Source organism: Apostichopus japonicus, chromosome 23 (assembly GCF_037975245.1).
Source record: "Apostichopus japonicus isolate 1M-3 chromosome 23, ASM3797524v1, whole genome shotgun sequence".
Taxonomy (NCBI): Eukaryota; Metazoa; Echinodermata; class Holothuroidea; order Aspidochirotida; family Stichopodidae; genus Apostichopus; species Apostichopus japonicus.
This window is the reverse complement of record NC_092583.1, coordinates 14,881,215-14,902,911: the sequence shown is the minus strand read 5'-3', so window position 1 is coordinate 14,902,911 and position 21,697 is coordinate 14,881,215. Positions and strand designations below refer to the sequence as shown.

General features: G+C 35.4%; 1 protein-coding gene across 50 annotated transcripts in view; it reads right to left on the bottom strand.

Moving 5' to 3' along the window:
• The window catches only part of LOC139964732 (uncharacterized), a 390,976-nt gene that overhangs the window by 239,647 nt on the left and 129,632 nt on the right, over nt 1–21,697 (bottom strand). For 49 of the 50 annotated variants that reach the window (XM_071966600.1, XM_071966625.1, XM_071966626.1 and 46 more), the window contains 17 exons: nt 21,435–21,598; nt 20,900–21,039; nt 19,920–20,209; nt 19,520–19,686; nt 18,108–18,235; nt 17,267–17,562; nt 16,185–16,363; nt 15,361–15,500; nt 14,659–14,815; nt 13,933–14,113; nt 13,147–13,250; nt 12,291–12,471; nt 11,708–11,874; nt 10,957–11,086; nt 10,006–10,299; nt 7,668–7,716; nt 752–784 (listed from right to left, as the gene is read on the bottom strand). In XM_071966600.1, the coding sequence (XP_071822701.1) occupies nt 752–784; nt 7,668–7,716; nt 10,006–10,299; nt 10,957–11,086; nt 11,708–11,874; nt 12,291–12,471; nt 13,147–13,250; nt 13,933–14,113; nt 14,659–14,815; nt 15,361–15,500; nt 16,185–16,363; nt 17,267–17,562; nt 18,108–18,235; nt 19,520–19,686; nt 19,920–20,209; nt 20,900–21,039; nt 21,435–21,598 (2,800 nt within the window). The remainder of the gene's footprint in view (nt 1–751; nt 785–7,667; nt 7,717–10,005; nt 10,300–10,956; nt 11,087–11,707; nt 11,875–12,290; nt 12,472–13,146; nt 13,251–13,932; nt 14,114–14,658; nt 14,816–15,360; nt 15,501–16,184; nt 16,364–17,266; nt 17,563–18,107; nt 18,236–19,519; nt 19,687–19,919; nt 20,210–20,899; nt 21,040–21,434; nt 21,599–21,697) is intronic. The other variant, XM_071966602.1, reaches the window with a different exon arrangement.

Genomic DNA, 21,697 nt, shown 5'->3' with positions numbered 1-21,697 from the left:
ATACCCTTTAATTTGTGAAAAGTATAACAGCTATTTAATATATCTGAAACTGTAGGCCTAGTATCCCTTTTATATGTACAGAAATATAATATCCTTGAATATGTGAAAAGTAGTACATACAGCCGTTTAATATGTATGTAACTATAAGCCTAATATCCCTTTAATATGTATGAAACTATGATATCGTATAATAAGTGAAAGTTTAACAGCAGTTTAATATATATGAAACTATAGGCCTAATATCCCTTTAATATGTATGAAATTATAATATCCTTTAATACATGAAAGTTTAACAGCCGTTTAATATGTATGAAACTATAGGCCTAGTATCCCTTTAATATGTACGGAACTATAATATCCTTTAATACATGAAAGTTTAACAGCCGTTTATATGTATGAAACTATAGGCCTAATATCCCTTTTAACATGTTCGCACTACAATATCCTTTAATACTTGAAAACTATAACAGCAGTTTAATATGTATGAAACTTATAGACCTGATATCCTGTAGTATGTACGAAACTATAATATCCTTTAATACATGAAAGTTTATCAGCCGTTCAATATTTATGAAAATACAGGTTTAATATCCCTTTAATATGAACAAAACAATAATATCCTTTTAATATGCGAAAGTATAATGCATATCCTTTAAGCATGTATGGCATGATAATATCTCTTTTTGCTATGTATGAAACGATTATATCCCATTAATAGGTATGAATACACAATTGAACTAAACAACCATACCTTTCAATCGGTATCAGATACCACACGTAAGGCCTAAGGGCAGACAAGCGGAAGAAACTTTGTGCATGAACAATTTGTTTTCACAGACAAGAATTTAAGGCATTTTGTACTCGCGAATAGAAACGGAATGTAAATGAAAGTCAGTTTGTAGCTATATGTTTCAAGTTTTACTATAATTTTGACAAACTTGAATTACCAGTGAAATATAATGTGAAGAAATAATACCAAAGAATTCACTTAAAGAAGTATTCTTTAGAATCTTAGAAATAACAAGAATTCACTGAACTGCTAGGATGGACAATATAAAAGCTGTGTATTACAAATTTGCTTAACAATTGTTCACACAACCAGCTGTTCACTCACAAAAGATCTTAAAATGTGGTGTACAAAATACTTTTGTTTATAAAAACTTTCAATATCCACATAAGCTATTTTTTGCAGGGGTGGGAATGGGGGGTGGTGGGTTCCAAGACATGTTTTGCAGGGAAAGGATCGGAGTTTGTGACAGAGAGAGCCACATTTGCCAAACTGCTGGAGACGGAATTTACTTGCAATGTAAACCTATGCCTGGCAACTGTTTATCTGTTAACCAAGAAGTATTAATAGTGACTTAGTTCTTTAAAGATGGAGTATGACAAACTCAATCACACAATACCAATAAGACCACATTGGTGTTTGTAGACTTGTAATGTTTACAGAAAGTATCTACAAGACGAGGGAATGAAGCTGGCAGTTCCTTAAAGGTAAGTTCCCTTCTGTTTCCTCAGTTCTCAAGTAAAGATGGCTCACATTAAAAGTGAAAGAAACAAGATTTATTGTCGAATCTTTTGTGTCTTTGTTATCTTTTCATTGTTTTATGATTTGCATTCACGAATTATTCTCAGAAGAAAATAGAGACAGAAAATATGGGTTTCTGTGGCATTTAGAATTTTCAATTTTCTCCCTTAAAAAGTACAGCCAGGATATTACTTCAACAAGATGTCCCCCCCCCCCCCCGCCTCGCTCTACCCTCCTTTCCAGAATCTCAAAGTGTCACTAAGTGTAAGTAAGTTCTGTAATCAGCTGCAATGTTCAAACCAGTCAAGTTTTTTTTTTCATTCCAAGGGGGGAAGCATTAAGACTATGTAATGGAGGCATATTTAAATATTACCTACAGATTCACTTGTGGTGTTTCATCTGTCCTGTGTCCTGACTAAAGAACATTATGGCAACCTATATTACATTTCAGATATCAAATTTATCAGTGGTACGTAGCACCGAGAGACCTAGCCTACCAGTTTGAACCGACCAAGTTTCAGGGTGTTTCACAAAGTAAATTTCATGTTCAGTGAATACCTTCACAGTGAATACAAAGCAACGAATGGATAGATGTTTCTGACAGGTTTAATAGAAATGATTACAACATTATTATCCAAATTCGTCCATTTTATGATCTCTGCTATCTACCACTTTTTAAGTTCTTGAAAGACAGTCACTGAATGCCAAGAATTTTTATCTGCCAACACTGAATTTTTATAATACTATATGAATACTTCCAAAACAGAGAATGTCTATCTATCCCACCCCCACCTCACAATAAGAAAGACTTCTCCCACACACCCCCCCCCCCTGCCCCCCTCCTTCAAATAGTTTAAGAGCATTATAGGGAAACATCCTTGAAAGAACTATCAGCATAACACTAACATTTACTCAACGCCAACTTCCTGACAATCTATGATACTTTTTGTTATTGATAGGAATATTTCTCAGTTGTCTTAGTTTTTCAACAGCTACAAAAGTAAAACAAAATAATTAAGATCAGTTAAAGAACCAACACCTTATTATGGAACCCTTAGTCACTGTGCTAAAAGCAGACAAGTCCCCAGTCACCACTCCTCTGTGTTAACCATGTGACAGTCATCAAGCAACATAAGATTGGGGAAAAGTACAATGTATCTTTAAACTTTCGTTATTATTTGCTTGAAAGCTGATAAAAATGAGTTTAAAACTAACTCATACAAGTTAAAACTAACTCATACAAGTTAAAACTGAATCTTGGTGTGCATGGCCCATAAAAGGGATACTGGGATAGTTACTATTGTATAAAGGCTATTCAGAAAGGTTGAAGGTACTTTTGTTCCCCTGATGGCAGGCATGGTATCTTTATGCATGTTGGTCCAAGGGGTAATAGTAAAGTGTTGTGGTGTATCATATACTGGAGAGGAGTCTCAGTTTAAGAGATCTTACATATTGTACGACAGAGCAGTCATTCACATCAGACCCAGAACAAGCTAACACCGAGTGAAAAATTACATTTTGAGTTTTAACATATTAAAAACCTAATTCTTAAAAGTTGTTTAAATTTATTCACTTGATTGGATATTCGAATATGTAACAGAGAGATCTTTGGGGTAAGAAGCATTCTGAACATTCCTTATTAATTGTTTAATCTACTATAAGATGATATTTTGGCCCACAAATATAATGTTATGCTTTATTGTTTTGTAGCAAGCCTTTGTAGGTTATTATTAAGATTAAATCATATCTAATAATAATTTGGTGGACTTAAATGACAAATTCACCTTAAAAGGCAGTTCTAAGACTTTCTAAAAAGCTTTTAGGTTGATACAGTGGTCATATGAAAGAAAACCAGTTTAAACCTGTGGATGGATTATTTCTAATGGATACAATCACACTACAGCAACAGCAGAATCTTTCCAAAGAAATCTTAGAAATCACATAAACATTGGTGTGACCAGAAACGTAATAAAAGCAAAAGTGAAGGCAATCGAGTTTGACTACTGACGACTAGGTTGCGTCCTAATTCTAATAAAAGTACACATCCCCAAATCAGGTGTACTCTAGTCCTCCTAAGTAGTTTTGATTAGATTTGCTGGAGGGAATCGCATCACACAAGAGACAAGAGATGGGTATTTAGTGGATCCAGGTTAGAGATTAAAGGACAAACAGAGAGGTTCTGCATTTTGAATCCATGGGTATAAAGGTAAGTGGGAGGGAGGGTGTAAGATCTTTCCACCTATGACTTATAGCAAGTTTGTTATAGAGCATGTCTTTGAAGGAGATGAAAAATTGAGGAATGTTTAAGCTGTTTGCTTTAAGCTAACCATAATCATGATCCATCTGCCACAAACATTAGTCTCTGTTCAAGTAGTGAGATGATGGCAGGGAGGGTGGTTGGGGAGAGGGGAGGTTGGTTGGGGGCATTACAGGTAAATGTAACAACTTCTTTCTACATAAATCTACATAAAATCCAATCAATTCCTGAGGGAAGAGGACCTACGCATACAGAATTGGACATCGAGTAGCTACAATTAATACAGTGGCAAGCAGCAACAACTTCTAATGATGTGTAAGTTATCAACAAGTTATAACAAAATAATTCAATCCTGGTTTCTTACATTCCAATTTCTTACAGATCGAACTGTAATTTAGAGAAGTAAGAACTTAAGTCTATAACGGGCTAGATTCCTCCTTCGAGAAAAGTGTCCATTACTGAAATAGGAATTTCTTGCCTGAACCTTAACACAATTTCCAGCTTGTTAAGGTGATATTTTAAGGTGAATCAAATCCTGAATATCCCTTTGATAAATAGAAAATACAAACCCTTTGCCTGCCCTAGAACGTTTAATAGCTAAAAGGTCATTTAAGGTCAAATATAAAGAAGCATAATGACATAATAATACACAAGTTAATCGGGCATCATCATATCCCTCAGCACTGTCTGACATTTCATTCCCAAAATGGCCAGTAAAAAGAATCAATCCGATGATAAACAGGCTGTCACAATTCATTTGAAAAACTTATAAATAAATATTTTTGATATAGTTTTTAAGGAAAAATCAGTATTTTAGCTATTGTGTTATGTGACTTTTGAACAAACTTTGCAAGAGATACACAGCTTAGATTAATGGTGGTGTTATACACTCAATCTTACATAAGACTGACTGTTGTAGATCACTGGGCACATGTATTTTCTCTTGAAACCCATTAGAAAAAATAAAAATATATTTTCTTGGAAAAAATTGATAATTTTTCTTAAATACAGCAGGTGAAAATGGGATTTTTGCTTATTTTTGGACCTAAAGTTCCATATAAACAATAGGAATATTATAAAACATATTATAATAAACAAGTTAAAAGGAAAAGGAAACTTGAAAATAGATATGTGAATGGTGCAAAATTTGAAATTTCATTAGATTTTATGACATGAATTAATGGAATTAAATTTATTGAATTACTACTGCAGTGATGGGAATTTATGGAAATTTTAATTAAAACTTTGATGAACAGGTTTGATATTTTGCACACAAAACAATACAAAAAAAAATAAAATAAAATGGAACAAAACAATGAAAAAGAAATAGACAACTCCCAAGCAAATATTTTATGAATGTGCAAATGAGCGTTTATGTATTGCAGTCAATCTCTATGATAAGTACAATGAAATAAATGAAACAAATGTGTGATGTTACAAAAGTATCTTTTGAATGATTACAAAACTTTTGCTGGTCATTTGGCAAAGCCAGGAATTGTTTTGGGGGGGAGGTCTTCTAGGAACCTGTGGGAGAGGTCTCTAGGAACCTATGGGAGACACCCATGAATATTTATGAAACATATCCTCAAATTACCACAACAAGAGTAAAAGATTTCTGTTTGCAAAAGGTCGGAGAAAGGCACCATGTATTTGATTTATGTTGAATACATATACATATGACTAGATTATAAAAGCATGATAATATATTATGATATATATATGAATTTCGATACCAAAACTTCAAGGCATAACTTGGTGTAAACTCAGAATATAGTTTTTGTTTTATACGCAGATTATACTTAAGTTTAATAAAATAGAAAAGCTTTCTAATTATTCTAGACATGATGCATATTGCATATCTGTCATATTTGTGCAGAAAATATTGCTTGTAGAACTAACCGTTTAACATCCAAAAATAAACATTTTTTAACAAAACATTTTGAAAATATGACCAAAAGAAAAAGGTATTTTTGGAAAGAGAGAGAGAGGATGGTACCTACCCTGAACTTAGGAACTATTAAAGCAAATAAACACAGGATCTCAAATATATTACAATAATGTAAACAATCACATGTTTACATCTGTAAATTTTGTATCCTTATAATGGATGCAGAATAACATATGGAGCTCAGTTTGTTATGGTTAAATAGTGCTCATGAAGACCCCAAAACACATGATTGCTAGGACCAGCTTCTGAGTATTAGTTTCAAACATTTTGCAGAGACCACCATCATCCTCTCTCCCTATATCCTACCTCATCATATCTTGAAAAAACATAGTCTTTAAAAGAAAACACAATCAGGTAAAGTTTCTGATATCTTTTGTCTCATGTTTGTTAATTTCCAATGAACAGCTCACAAGATTGTAACTACTCATACACCACGCTGGATCTTTTTGGCACTGGCTAGAAAGAGTTTGCCGCAAAATTGAGATCAGATATATTTCAAACTAATATCTATTTGCGTATCTAAATGAGTGGGATGAATTTATATCAGTAACACAATTCAAACACGACTTCTACAAGAGTCGAATGCAAAGTTTCTAGATTCTAAAATATTTTTTGGAAATACTACCAATCATATTACATTATTAACAAAAAGTACTTATATGCATAATTTGAGTATGCACAATCAAATGAAAAGGTGAAAAAACAACAAGAAATGAAAAGCTAACTGAACTAAAAAACTGCTCTGAATAACACTGCAAATCTATATACAATACCCTATGGCATCTCTCTACACCATTACACTCATACATAATAAAGCAAGAAATTAGCAACGGAATAAAACTAACAGTAACTTTCAAACAAAAAGAAGTTATTTTCATATTAATGGTATTTTCCCTCAGAAACTACACTTGATAGATAAATCTCATAGCGTAAGACACAGTTTGTCTCGATAAAATAAGATGATTATGTGTTGCAAGTTACTAATATTGTCCATCATCAGAAGTGAAAATTTCTTTGTACAAATTTTTTTAAACAATGGAGTTATGACACAGGTCTGTACATTTCCTATACAGTTCCTTAATGTCAGGATAAACGCTTTCTGAAATATGTTGCAACAATTAATTTTGTTCTTTTCATATCGATTAGCTCTTGGAACTTACAAACTTATTTTGCAATCTCTAATTTAAAAAAACAATATCAATTTCTCTGTCTTTTCGAATGAGTAATTAGGAAATGAAAATCAAAGATTAAAATTCACGCCTTGGCATGTAAACCTTCCTTCCAACTTCGAGGGTCTCTTCCTCAGTCCACGTGCTGCAGAAGTGATAGCATGAACATGTATATGAATACCCATTAGGTATGCATGAATACCCATTAGGTATGCATGAAAACTCATTAGCTGTGACTTTTTTTTTCATGATGGAAGCTACAATTTTGTTGGTGTGGCGTGAAATTTGACAGTTGTGATGTTTTGTGCTGTTAGTTCTTTAACTCAACATATAATGAAAAAAAACAACATCTTGGGTCAAGAACGAAAAAAATTGGTTGTTATTTCTCTACTAATATTAATATTCTTTCCCTGAATTTCTGGAATGAATGTTATGAGAAATTTTGATCTGAATTTAAAGAACATTGAAAGGAAAGAAAAAGAAAGGTTTGAATAGAACGAAAAGAAGAAAATGAAGAAAAATTGGGAGAATATTAGGAAAGAGCTGGGAACTACATGGATGAATAGAGAGGTTGAACTGTGGAGGAATTTAATAATGAGTCCACTAAAACAGCTAGGCCAGAGTTATCGCCGAAGAGATGTTAATTGCAGCGGTGAGAGGAAGAGAGGAATACAAGTTAATAAGAGAACATGAAAGGGAGGTAGGTAGGTTGACTCAAAAGTCGTCAGAACGTTTGTTTTTCTTTTGTTGTTTTTTTGTCCTTACCTTTCTGAGAAAGAGTATTCTTCATATTGGGCAACAGGCTTGGAGGCTCCTATTGAAGGGGATAGGAAATTAGCAGATGAACGTTATAAAACAATTAGTGGGCTTCATAAAGAATTCAAACACAGCTTCAATATTAGGAAAGGCCATCATCAAGCCATGCTCATTGCTTGTACTATGTGTTTCTTTTCTCTTTTATTTCGATTTGCTTTATATGTACTTTTTCATGTTCCTGTGTCCCAGTTTAAACAAATTCATATCTTTTTCCTTTTTTCAAAATTATACATCGTATTGATCCTGGTTGAAAACTTCAAATATACACAAAAGTGTTAAAATTGAATTATTAAAAATTGGGAGCGGGAAGAAAATTTCCGGTATTTGCTCAGTTTTTAATCCAGTAAAAGTCAGAAATTTATAGCATTCTATTAACCATCCTCAGCAAATGATAACTAGTTATTTCAATGCTTGATTTTTTTCAGCAATTAAATATGGAGTTCTAAAAGTGTTCACTTAACGATCCAATATGATATTTACGAGATTCAATAATCCATTCATGAATATTTTCAAATTGCCAATCCCTTCATTTCAAGCCTTGACTTAATTTCCAAGTCAGTGAACATTTCTTGTCTAGCGCAAGTCATAACTTTAATCGAAGTAAATTAATAAATAACAAGGCTCCCCTACCACAAGTCTTTACTCAAAGAATCCGTAGTTCAAACTTTTGCTCACCAAACTTTCTGCATTTATTCATATATGTAATGATATTTATTCCTTACACAGATTTCCTTATATAATAGTGAGGATAAAGAAACATCCCCCCCCCCCCCCCCTCTACTCCATCAATTGTTAACTCCATTTTAATATCCCTCTGTCGATCACAATTAAATTTGTCAGATTTTATTTTAAATTTAACTTTTAAACTGTATTATGTTTTAATACTCCAGGGAGGGCAGAGGGGAGGTGTTAATCCTAGCAATCAAAGAACTTTTCCATTTGTTTCCAAAAAGGTTGAGAGCCTGCTATAAATGTTGTCAGAACAAAATCCTCCTTTGAGCTTCTCTCTATTTCTAACAAGACATTACCAGTTGCTGAAAATCTGTACATATAACCCTTCACAGGCCTCTGGAGTGCCTTAATATAAACTCCTGGGAAAGAAGTAGACCTCAGAGAGACATTCCAGTAATTGGTATTTGAAGAATTCCTATCTACTTCAAGCTAGGATTTTATATCATATACATCATGAGAGATGATGCTGTTTATATCGACTCAATAATAGAGAGTAAAGAAAAAGTAGAAAGCAACATAGTAGAAGAAATAGAAAGATCAAAATTTCATCAGTTTAATCAAAAATGTTCTTTTAAAATGATGAAAGTCACATAAATAGGTCAGGTAAGGGTTAATAGCAAACTGTTTAAAAGATTTTATGACGAAAAAAAATATATATTGGCCAGGTTGATTATAATTGTACTGGGACATATACTTCTGATTGTCATAGCCCTTTCTTTTGTCTTATTTTTTGAAAACCAACAACAGAAAACTTCACAAAGTTCAAATAACAACAGCCATATTTCAATAGATATTTTGAAAGGCATGACATTTCACAAAACCTGGTTAGTTTGTTTTGTAATTCCAACCAATTCCCTTTCCACATTTTTCCATACAATTTTAAATATCAGATAAACCGTGGTAAAAAAAACAAAGATTCATCATCATAAGTATAAACCTTAAATGTGAAATTTGTCATTTTTATATTTTCAGTTGTTGCTCCTTTGTGCCTTATTTAAAGAGTGGACTAAATATTTGCTTCTTTCTCCAATAAACTATGAATATCCCATTTCTAGGGCAAATTTGTTACTTGAAACTGAGGAGTAAATTTTTTAAGCAAAAGAAAGTTTTAAAGTAGGCAGAATACCATAAGCAGAATTTTCAAGTTCCTTGTTGTATGTTTCTATTCTTGTTCCAAATACGACAAAGACATCAAATTTCTGCAAAAGCCATCATCATCGGTAACGATAAGTCACATATTTTGCATAAATTATAAGCAATGAATCCGATGTGTTTAAAATCTTATACAAATTTCTCACAATGAACTCACTAACAAATTTGTAGCATAAGATGTTACATTGAGGCAAACAATGAATTGTAGTTTCTGAGGGAAGGTAATTTAAATTCCTGCTATGTAACAAATGCACCAATAAAAAGAATTCTTTAAAAAATGAGGCTGAAAGTTAACTGCCTCTAGCTTCAAAAGCTCACATATATTACAAAACTTGGGTAAAAACTTCCATTCTGCGATTTCAAAGTTCATAGACGAAACAAGGTAAGCCGTCTCCCTATTTACCTCGTATTTTCAAAGTGGCAACACAAACTGCTTCCCCGTAATCGTTTCCTGCTCGGCATTCGTAAACGCCTGCATCCTCCAGGATCACCTCTGGGATCGTGAGGGAGTATCTGGGATTCTCAGAGGCAATTTGATAAACACCTGGTTCCACGGCGACTCCATTTTTGAACCAGCTGATGTTGGGTGCTGGTTCTCCGGTTATGACACCTTCAAACACCACCCTCTCCCCTTCGTAAACTTTCTTGTTTCCAAAGGGTTTGACGAAATGAGGGGCTACGCCTGGTGGCTGCGATACTGAAAACATAGATATTAGCAAACTGGCTTTAATATACACATCGATAATAACATGAAAAAATTCTACACATTTCTACACACCTCAAAATAAAGCAGTTTTTTTTCACTGTCAAAAAAATTAGCTTAAATTTCTGGTTCAAGCTTGGCAACAGATTTGACATACTGTCAAGATTTATTGCTTGAATAATTATGAATGTAAGGCTGCACAAAGACTTACTATTGACTTACTATGGACACATCTTACTTAATGCATGTCTTACTAAGGTATGAAAAGAGACTGACTCATCATCAATAAATGACTGAAAGAAGGCAACAGACTGACTTTACTGTCAACACACATGGTTTGAATTCTGACTGAAATAAGGCAACAGACTGACTTTACTGTGTAAACACAGACGGATTGAATTCTGACTGGAAGAAGACAACAGACTGACTTTACTATCACCACAAATGGCTGAATTCTGACTGAAATAAGCCAACAGATTGACTTTACTGTCAACAAACATGGCTTGAATTCTGACTGAAATAAGCCAACAGATTGACTTTACTGTCAACAAACATGGCTTGAATTCTGGCTGAAATAAGCCAACAGATTGACTTTACTGTCAACAAACATGGTTTGAATTCAGACTGAAGGAGGGCAACAGACTGACTTACTGTCAACATGTAATCTGACAACAAACGTTGCATCTCCTACTCGTGTCTTGACCAGTGTAGAGTATTCTCCGCTGTCATCTGCTTTGGCCTCATTTATCAGAAGTGATGTCTTGTGATCTGTTGTTGTGATCTGAAAACAAAGCAAACAACCAAAATATCAGAAAACTTGTCGGATTTGGCCAACTAGTTAATACATTCACACAACTAGTTAATACATTAAATTTAAGTAACTGCCCATTTTTTCATCTAGTACTATTACAAAGAGAGGTTGCATATTTGCTAAGAGTTCATACAAGCAAAAGTGATGGGTAGTGTTCCTTTTGTTCTATAAACAGTTTTATAGCAAGTATAATTAGAAACTTAACACTTTGCAAACGAGAATAAGCTAAAACAAGCCAAAGGGGATTTCTCAATCATGTAGAGCTCAAGTAACTGATGACCTGCTCAGTCAGTATAATTCTATTTTTTTCCATGGTTACTCTATGGCATAGAATTCCTGCAATACGCAAATCTAAAGTACATGTCCTTTGCACTTCTATGAAAATCCCCTTAAACCCTCCTCCACTATTTTCCTCACCCTGTACGGTGCATTTGCAAAGAAACCCCAAACAGAACACCATTTAAAGTATTTATCTACATTTAATCTGCACAACATTCACTCAAATCAGTCCTTCCATTTTTTCCTTGACATAAACCAACCACCCCTTCGAGATGTCAACCCTACTGTTGCTATGGTGACAAAACTCTGTACCTGATATCTACTGCTTCCAACGAGTTTGATGCCATCTTTGAACCAAATGACCTCTTGACCTGTTTCGCCTCTGATGTTGAATGAGATTTCCACCTTTTCTCCTGGTCTCACCTTGAGATCACGAGGGGCCTGCGTAAGGGCGTGCCGGTCTGAATGACGTCTGAAAGCTGGGAAAGGCCAAATGAAGTACAGGGTAAGAATTAGATCCATTCCTTGCAGATCACTAGAGCCATTTCAAAGTTATCATGTTCCTAGTAAGAAGCTCACATTGTTTGTGTACACACAGACCTCATCATTCAATATGAAGAGAATTATGGTACTTCATGACAATTTACCAGATGAATAATATTTACAGACAGTTAACGAAGCACAATGCGTACAAATTGTGCCAATAAATAGCAAAAAAATTAAAAAATGGAAATCTTCCTTCAAAGCACTTCTTAGTGTGAATAAAGTACTCAAGCCTGGTACTACATGAAATCCAATCAAATTAAGAACGAATATCAAGAACAAAAATTGACCGACTACACAAAGATCTTAACAAATTTTCCTGTGAAAGACAAAGAGACAAGTTGATACGTACATCTCAGTGCCAGAATTGCTGATGACACTGACATGCCGTATGGGTTGGTTAGGGAGACCTTGTAGTTGCCTGCATCCTCTGGTCTAAAGTTGATGACCAAGAGACTGCAAATGTCTCCATCTTTGAGAGTTCGGATTCTGGCAGATTCTACCAAAGGTCTGTCATCCTTTGTCCATTTGACCTGAACCAAATATCAAACAAAGGACATGTTTCAAACTCTTGAAGGAAACCAAGGCTTTTATTAACAAAGAATGACAATTTCTTTCTCTTTTCAAAAGATAGATCAATTGATTGTCAGCATGTTAGGTAGGCATGGCTATGCTTAAATAGAACTGACAATAATCTACAATAGTCTAAACCATACACAAATTGTGAGGGGTTTATTTGCTTACAAATCCTACATAATTATATAAAAATTGTCAGGAACTGCCATTGTTTAACTACATTGTTAGCATAAAATACTTTACCTCAATAAATGAAGAACAAACAAACTTACCCATGTTAACATATTGAAATTTCTCACAAAAGGTGCACTAATGAATGTAAGTATGTGTGTGTTCAAACTGTATTCTGCTGATTGACAATTACAAGGTACTTCTGACATGTCAATTGTGCATAAACACACCCCTTGTACCCCTACTCCTACCCCTACCACTCCAATCCCATCCCCCTTCCATTCCCTCTATAAATATTCTTTTTACTTCATGATTTGACAAAATGAGCGGCTACACTTAAGTAGCTCTGATACTGGAAACAGAAGAGCAAACCAGGTTAAATATACAGATGACAAATGCTATATATATTCTACACATTGAGTGGCAGCTACATGAAATACATTATCGGTGAAATAACTTACCTCTGGATCAGGAGTTCCCACAATCCTGCACTCCAGTCTCAACGTTGCACCTTCTTCGATTTCTCTGTTGTCAAGCGGTTGCAAAAAGTCAGGTGGTATCCTCTCTGTTTCAGAAAAGAGAAGATAATTAACACATATCATTAAGTAAATGGGATATTCTCTTAATGGAATCAATTTAAGGGACATGTAAGAGAGTGTGTTTCTTCTTGGCCAATGAGAAAGTGCCTTATCTTTATTCAGTAGGTATTAAAGGTCATGCTGTTTGATCATTCCTTCAAGTGGCTCATTAGCATTCTTGATCTGCAAAGGGTCAGTTGTATGACTAGAGTTCTACTATATACTATTACATGTTACTTATGCCAGGGTGTGGCAGCCTGTACTACCCATACTGATACTGTGTGACCTTTAATTGTCAACAAATTTGCATGAGATACCAAAGAGGTACATTTTAACTATTACGGTTTATGGAGTTTTATATGTAAATGTGTAATTGTAGAAACTATTTGAGTTGCGTCCTTGAGATTTGCGTTGCATTTTCTAGTCTTTATGAGATACTTTGTATGTTTTGTACGTTAATTGAGAATATATATATTTTTTGTAGTTTTCACGGATTGAATAGATGCAAATATCCAGTCGAAGCTTCGGTGTCTTCCTTGTCTATGTCTCTATACAAACGATCAGTAGGATCCACTAAATTACTAGACAGATAGGACATCTTGGCTTACAGTGATTGGCAACGTTACTACAAATCACTTCTGACTGACGGGACAGTATCTAGAGTCTTACCAGTGACGCTGACACGACACTCTGACGTGATGGTGCCCTGTTCGGTGCTAGCGATCATCTTGTACATCCCAGAGTCCTCTGGTGTTGGCTTGTGTATGATTAAGAAGTACTCCTGTCCGACCTGTTCATAGACTGACCGTACACTCTTTGGGATGACGATACCATTGCGGTACCACGTCACCTGAGGGTCAAGAAAATCGAATTATTATGAAAGGTATTGTTTGCGTAATTTGAGACCTCGTGGAATGCAATTTTTGTATTGGTACGTGTTATTAATGAAAGTTTAAAAAAAAGTAATAATTAGCAGCACATGATGATATGAGTTTGCAAATCTCTTGACACTAATTTTTCATAACATGAAACTAACAGTCTTCAAATTTACATTCTACCTGTATTCAACTGACATGAGCAGAGCATGGAAATATTTTGCAAAATCTTACTATGTGGATATTTTACTTTAAGTGTTTTAACTATATATTTTTCCTTTTCTTTTTATAACAGTTTGTCGTCAAATGTAAAATTCACTTGTTTCTGTTTCTTCTACATTTCATAATGTGTTCAGCTGATATGGATAAAGCTCTGAAATATTTTTCAAAGATAACAAATTATGAAAGTGATGGTCATAAACCCAACATAAGATGTTTATAAAGCAATAAAGCAAATAAAGCAAAAAAAAACATCAATAATTCTGTTGGATGACAAAAGAGAAAGAAGCTACTATATTACCTTTGCAGTTGGTGGTCCATCTATTTTCACTCTAAGCTTAATCTGGGATATTTCTGTCACTGTTTCCTGGTCAGTGAATTCCTCAATTCTGATTGGTGGATTCTGATACCTGGGTGGAGCTGCCTGAGTATACAGAGTCTGTTGTGACACTGCCCTTCTACAAGGTAGAAAGAGAGTAAATAATGATTTCATTTTCTTTCTTTGAATTACTCAGATGATTCAAAACTGTCAACATTACACAAATCATCTTTACTTAGTTTCTTATAAACAGAATCATCAGAAGCACATAAACATTGGTGGTGTTTTGCAATTTATTCAAATGTAGTTTCCTCTACTTGAACTGGAATATTTGAACATGCACTACCCTTTGAGTTTCAAATAAATAAACAAATAATAATATTTGATTTATATAGCGCTTTACACCAGCGATAGGTTTCAAAGCATTTTACAGATGTTATATTACCCCTGGTCAATGATAACCTGTCCCAGAGACAATCCCTCCAGTCAGCTGCAGTTATATACTGTGCCCAATGACAAGTTACCTCACAGGTACCCATTTAACCCCTGGGTGAAGAGAGGCAATCGAGAGAAAGCATCTTGCCCAAGGACACAACGTAATGAACTAGGCAAATACAAACTTTGCCCCCTCCCCTCCCACCCCAACATCCTTCCTCCTTTTATAAAACTTTTAAAACATCTTACATTTGTGGTTCTGTGACATGGATGGTGATAAATGCAGTCTCTACGCCCCGTTCATTTTCTGCCACGACCTTATAGCGACCAGACATGGAAGGACGTGGATTCTTGAGGGAAAGGATATAGGCACCCTCTCTTCTGATGATCTGAAAACAACATATTCATAAAAATTAATATCATGGCTGATTCTGTTTTATCTGAGAAATATTTTCTCGTAGAAAAAAAGACGGGAAAATATAGGTGAATGCTTAGATGCATGTATTTGTTTAGAATCTAAATGTATTTGTTTTTCTTTGTTTTTCATTTATTTACAGCTTGTCATAAGTATGAAATTTATTTCCTTTTTTCCAGGGTTAAATTTGGTTGAAGGAACAACTTTCATGTGAAAAATGACAATTACAAGCTTCAGTATTACAATCAGGTGACTAAAACTTAATATTTCACTCTCACCAACCCCCCCCCTTTCCTGACTATATGCCCCCATTCCCCACTCTATGCCCCCATTCCCCACTCCATGCCCCACTCCATGCCCATATTCATGCCTCATTCCATGCCCCCATGACCCACTCCATTGATTTCATTTATTTACAGCTTGTCATAAATGTGAAATTTAGTTGCTTTTTGCCAAGGTTAAACTGGTTGAAGGAACAACTCTCATTGTGAACAATGACAACTACAGCTTCAGTATTACAAACATGTGATTGAAAGTTACTATTTCACTCTCACCAAGCCCCCTTCCTGACTACGTGCCCCCATGCCCTACTCCATGCCTCCTTGACCCACTCCATGCCCCATGCCCCACTCCATTTCCCCAAGAAAAGAGAACATACCTGAATATCCTCTGTTTCTTGAAGGATTTCTTCATCTTTGTAGAAGGTTACCCGAGGTTTTGGGGTACCATTGATTTTAAATTCTAGATCCACCGGTTCACCGGCCTGTATCTGTACCTCCTGCGTCTCAGTGGCAGTGATGGATGGAGCCATGGGAAACGGGATTTCATCCTCTTGAACTGGAGGAATTTTCGGAAATATTTTACGTTAAGATTGTTCAACATTGATCTACCGTTTTTGGAGCTGATTTTTACTTAAATCACAACATCTTGCCAAAAAGACTTCAAATAGAGAACTAGGAGAAATGCTTTTCATACAATTTAATGGAATGAACAAGGGTAAGCTTGTGTAACATACAGGCTGTAAACACATTGCATTCTTTTAGCAGATTACCAAAAGCAAAATGACCAAAACTTCCCACAAAACACTCAATTGACATAAATGAAAATGAACAACCCAATTAATGTGACTGTAATATTACACCACAAAACACAAGACACCACAAAATGTGATTTAAAAGTCAAGTGCTTTACCACTTCCAATTCTACATGTAAACATGAGCCTATGTCAGAGGTGGGTGTTACTGTCATCCATTATTTCCCATATGCAAATACAGTAAAAGTCAACGACTTGCTTACAAGTCACGTTGGGGTGGAAAGTGACTGAACATTCTCTTTTATTGCAAATGGTGATGATTTGAAATTTCAATTACAAATAAATTTTTGAAGGATCTGCAAAAGAATGGCTTTTTGCTCAAATTTGCCAAGATTTGATGGTATCATACTTGACGGTTGAAGAAAACATAAGGCGACCTGTTACCACATGACATTAGGCAAAAACTTCAAAAGGTTTGAAAAGGAAGAAAATACATCACATTTAATTATGAAGAGCACAAAGGTTTTTACTGGTAAGTAGTTTGTAACGCTTCTTAAAAATAGGAGCAACCAGGTGGTTGTAAACACACAGATCCTTTAGACTCACCATGAGTTCTTATCTGATTATACAAGAATATTACATGACTTTAGTGTGACTTGTCAAAAGGTTATGTCCTAATTAAAGCAATCTACAGTTTAAAGCCTTACCTATCACTTTGATCCTAGCATTTGAATGAGCCTGGCCTGCTGGATTGGTGGCGGTCACCATATACCTTCCCTCGTCTTCAGGGAATGCCTGAGAAATTCTGAGTGTGACCTGACCTCGCTCAAAGGTCATTTCGTAGGGTGGTTCATTCTTCAGTGGGACGCCGTCCTTTGACCATGTGATATGTGGTGATGGGATAGATGACACTGCCCCCTTGAGAGTCACAGAGTCACCCTCTTGAACCGTTTGGTCTGCGATGGGTTTGCTAAATCGTGGTTTGATCTGAGTCCTATCAGGGCTGTAAATATACCATGAAAATATTATTAAAAGTTCTAACTGAATAATCTTGACTATTTTTTTTTTTCCTTCTTTTTTCTAGGACACTGTAACAAAGTCAACTTTTACAAATAACCAATTAGACTTGGGGTACAAATATTAAAATTTGCTTCACAGGTGGCCAGTCATCTTATGCCACCACCCATTCTTCACCAATCTGAATGGCTCTGTACTACCTCCAAAGTTGCATTTAATATCTTAATCATCTAAACATCTACTGACTATCATCCAATCACATTTAAAGTAAAAATTACGTGATTTACTATGAACACCTTTCTTCTACAATAGAAATGTTCTAATGTACAGTCGGTAAATTGTATTGGAATGACAAAAACAACTAGTTTTCGTATGCAACGCTACTTCTACCTACTATAATAGCACTGCACCATATCAATGTTGCTTTGTACAACTGTTTTGAGGTATTCAAGCTGTTTTGTGAAATGCAAGTTTACCACTCTTGTTTAACAAGAAAAACTGTAAAGAAAGTTAGAAAACTCTCTGACTTACACATCAATGTGTAGGGAACTGGACTGACTTCCTTTGTCATTCTCTGCAACTACTGTGTACTTTCCAGCCCTGTCTGGTGTTGCCTTCTTGATGTGTAGTCGATAGATCGTCTCCTCAACTCTTGTGATCTATGGAAGATGAAGACAAAAGGAATTCACACATTTTGTCAACAGTTAGCACTTATCAAATAGCCACATTGTGCCCCTTTGTAATGTTATGCCTGCTACTCATATTGTGTCCATACTACTTGTACGTCTACTTATATTGTGTACCATAATACATTTGTACATTCTATTCATAGTGTGTCCTATACTAAGCAGTGCCTGTTATTTATATTGTGCCAGGTAATAATTTGTACTAAGTAGACACATTATGCCCAGTACTAATTTCTTCTAAGTATTCACATTGTGCTCCATACTAAGTAGTACCTGTTATTCATGTTGTGCCAGATACTCATTTGTACCTAGTAGACACATTATGCCCAGTACTAATTTCTACTAAGTACTCATATTGTGCTCCATACTGAGTAGTACCTGTTATTCATGTTGTGCCAGATACTCATTTGTACCTAGTAGACACATTATGCCCAGTACTAATTTCTTCTAAGTATTCACATTGTGCTCCATACTAAGTAGTACCTGTTATTCATGTTGTGCCAGATACTCATTTGTACCTAGTAGACACATGTGCCCAGTACTAATTTCTTCTAAGTATTCACATTGTGCTCCATACTAAGTAGTACCTGTTATTCATGTTGTGCCAGATACTCATTTGTACCTAGTAGACACATTATGCCCAGTACTAATTTCTACTAAGTACTCATATTGTGCTCCATACTGAGTAGTACCTGTTATTCATATTGTGCCAGATACTCATTTGTACCTAGTAGACACATTATGCCCAGTACTAATTTCTTCTAAGCATTCACATTGTGCTCCATACTAAGTAGTACCTGTTATTCATGTTGTGCCAGATACTCATTTGTACCTAGTAGACACATATGCCCAGTACTAATTTCTTCTAAGTATTCACATTGTGCTCCATACTAAGTAGTACCTGTTATTCATGTTGTGCCAGATACTCATTTGTACCTAGTAGACACATTATGCCCAGTACTAATTTCTACTAAGTACTCATATTGTGCTCCATACTGAGTAGTACCTGTTATTCACATTGTGCCAGATACTAATTGTACCTAGTAGTCACATATGCCCAGTACTAATTTCTACTAAGTACTCATATTGTGCTCCGTACTAAGTAGTACCTGTTATTCATGTTGTGCCAGATAATAATTTGTACCTAGTATGCATATTATGCTCTGCACTAAATCGTGCCTGCTTCTCCAACTATTGCCACATTGTGTAGTAATTTTATGAATGTTACTGACTGCGCCTTCATGCCCTGTTACTAACCTGCACTTCTTGAGATGCCTTCAGCTCCTTATCATTGTGGTAGAACTTCACCCTGGGGTGGGGAGTACCAGTAACTTGGAATTCCATGTCTATCGGTTGACCTACTGGAACCTCCATCCTCTCTTTCTGTTTCTTAGATGCTGTGATCTTGGGAGGCACTCCAGGGACTACAGGTGAGAATGCAAAAAGCCAGCCACATCAAAGCCAAAGTAAGAAATATTCTTATCATAAACACCATAATACCATCTATTTTCCTGAAAATTTTTATTAATATTTTTTATAGCTCACTCTGTCATAGTGACCGCGTTTCACACAAAACTTTCATTTTTTTTGCAGCACAAATAAAAAGAAAGAAATTTGTGTCCCAAATTAATGTCATAAAATCATACAAAATATTCACCTTGAATTGTAATTCTACAAGTGGTCTGATCGGAGCCGACTTCATTGGATGCTCGGACGCTGTAGACACCGCTGTCCTCTACCGTGGTCTCCATCATCCTCAGAATGACCTCACCGTTAACGTACCTCATCCGGTGAGGATGCCTGTCCACAATCTCTCTTCCATCCTTTGTCCATACTAACTCTGGCTCAGAGGGAGCTGAGAGTTGACATTTTAGCACCATTTGTTTGCCAAGCTTGATGGTCTGGTCGACTAAAGGAGATGTGAATCGAGGCGGTCGCCTATCGGGACTGGAGGAGAGAGGATATCAAAGAATCTCATTATAAAGTTGTGCCCATCTCAAATTTGTGCTGATCTAAATTTTGATAAGCTTTGATATTTAGCCTAAAAGATTACATTTTGGGCAAATAAATGTTTGGTGACATTAGTATCACATCCATTTTTAATTTATTCAACCAAAGGATCCTTTACTAGCAGGGGAAGGATTTCAAGATAAATTGGAAACCTTATTGGAAGTACTTCTTAAACTTTAATTATGTTTGTTTAAACTTTCCTGCTCAATATTCTGTTATCATTTTCATTTTTCATATTTTTGTTAATGAAACAATATCTTTTATCTACTCACAACAGAGAGGTAGGCAAAATGTTCAGGATGACATAAACATGCTAAAATAAAGCATTTTCCCACTTTTTCACTCGTTAATATTACATTCTATCTGTTCCTTCCCGAAACAAGTATCAATGATTTCGTGCTTTGTGAAAAATGAAAAAGGCAAAAGTCAGCTGTGAGCTAAACTACATGTAACTGTCTCATCATAAACGTCAACATCCTTAACCGGTAATGCTAATTCTTTGTGTCTATAAATCACTCTCACTGAATGAACAGCCTAATGGCTAAATAATGTACGATATCAGGTTAAGTTTTAAAATCTGGAAAATATCAGTTACTTAAATTAGTAATAATTAATTGATATACTTACACAGCAATGTAAACAGAGCTGGTTTCTTGGCCTCCTGCGTTTTCTGCCACCAGTGTGTACTGTCCGGCAGTCTTTGGAGAGGCTTTCTTTATTCGGACTCTGTAAACAGTCTCACTGATTTTTTCTGTCACTTTTTCGATCTAAGGAAAGGAAGATAGCAGGAAGCAATCATTCCTTTGTTGCTTTTGACATATATGTTAGATCCTCAATATTGCAGAATAAAAGAAAAATGCTTGCAAAGAAATCTTGTCTAAATATAGCCTTTCTCCCACTTGCCCTTATCAAATAGTATTGGTTAAACTAGTCTACGTTGTGGCAATCAAATTAGATCGTCCTTTCATCTTTATAATAAGAGTTTCTGCTTTACCTTCAAAGAGTTATTCGTACTTTCACATACCATTTCATTCCTTTTGAAACGAAGAAAATGCGTTGATCTTCAGAGAAGGAAGTTCACGTTTCTAATATTACACACTGCTGCTTATCAGATCACATTATCGTTTCGAAACATGATTGATTGCTGACGAAGAAAACAAACCTGGACATCTTCTGATGATCTCAAGTCTCTACCGTCGTGGTAGAACTTAACACTTGGCTGTGGTGTTCCGGTCACGTTGAAGTCCAGATCCACTGATTCTCCGAGTGGTACCTCGATTTGCTCTGGCAAGGCAGGAATGATCTTTGGTCGGAAGATTGGTGTCACTAATATATAAAAGAAAGAGCGATATTTTGGAAAATTTTGGAAAATCTGAACAAACTTCTAATGACTATAATCTGACTGTCATAGCCACCCCAACACCT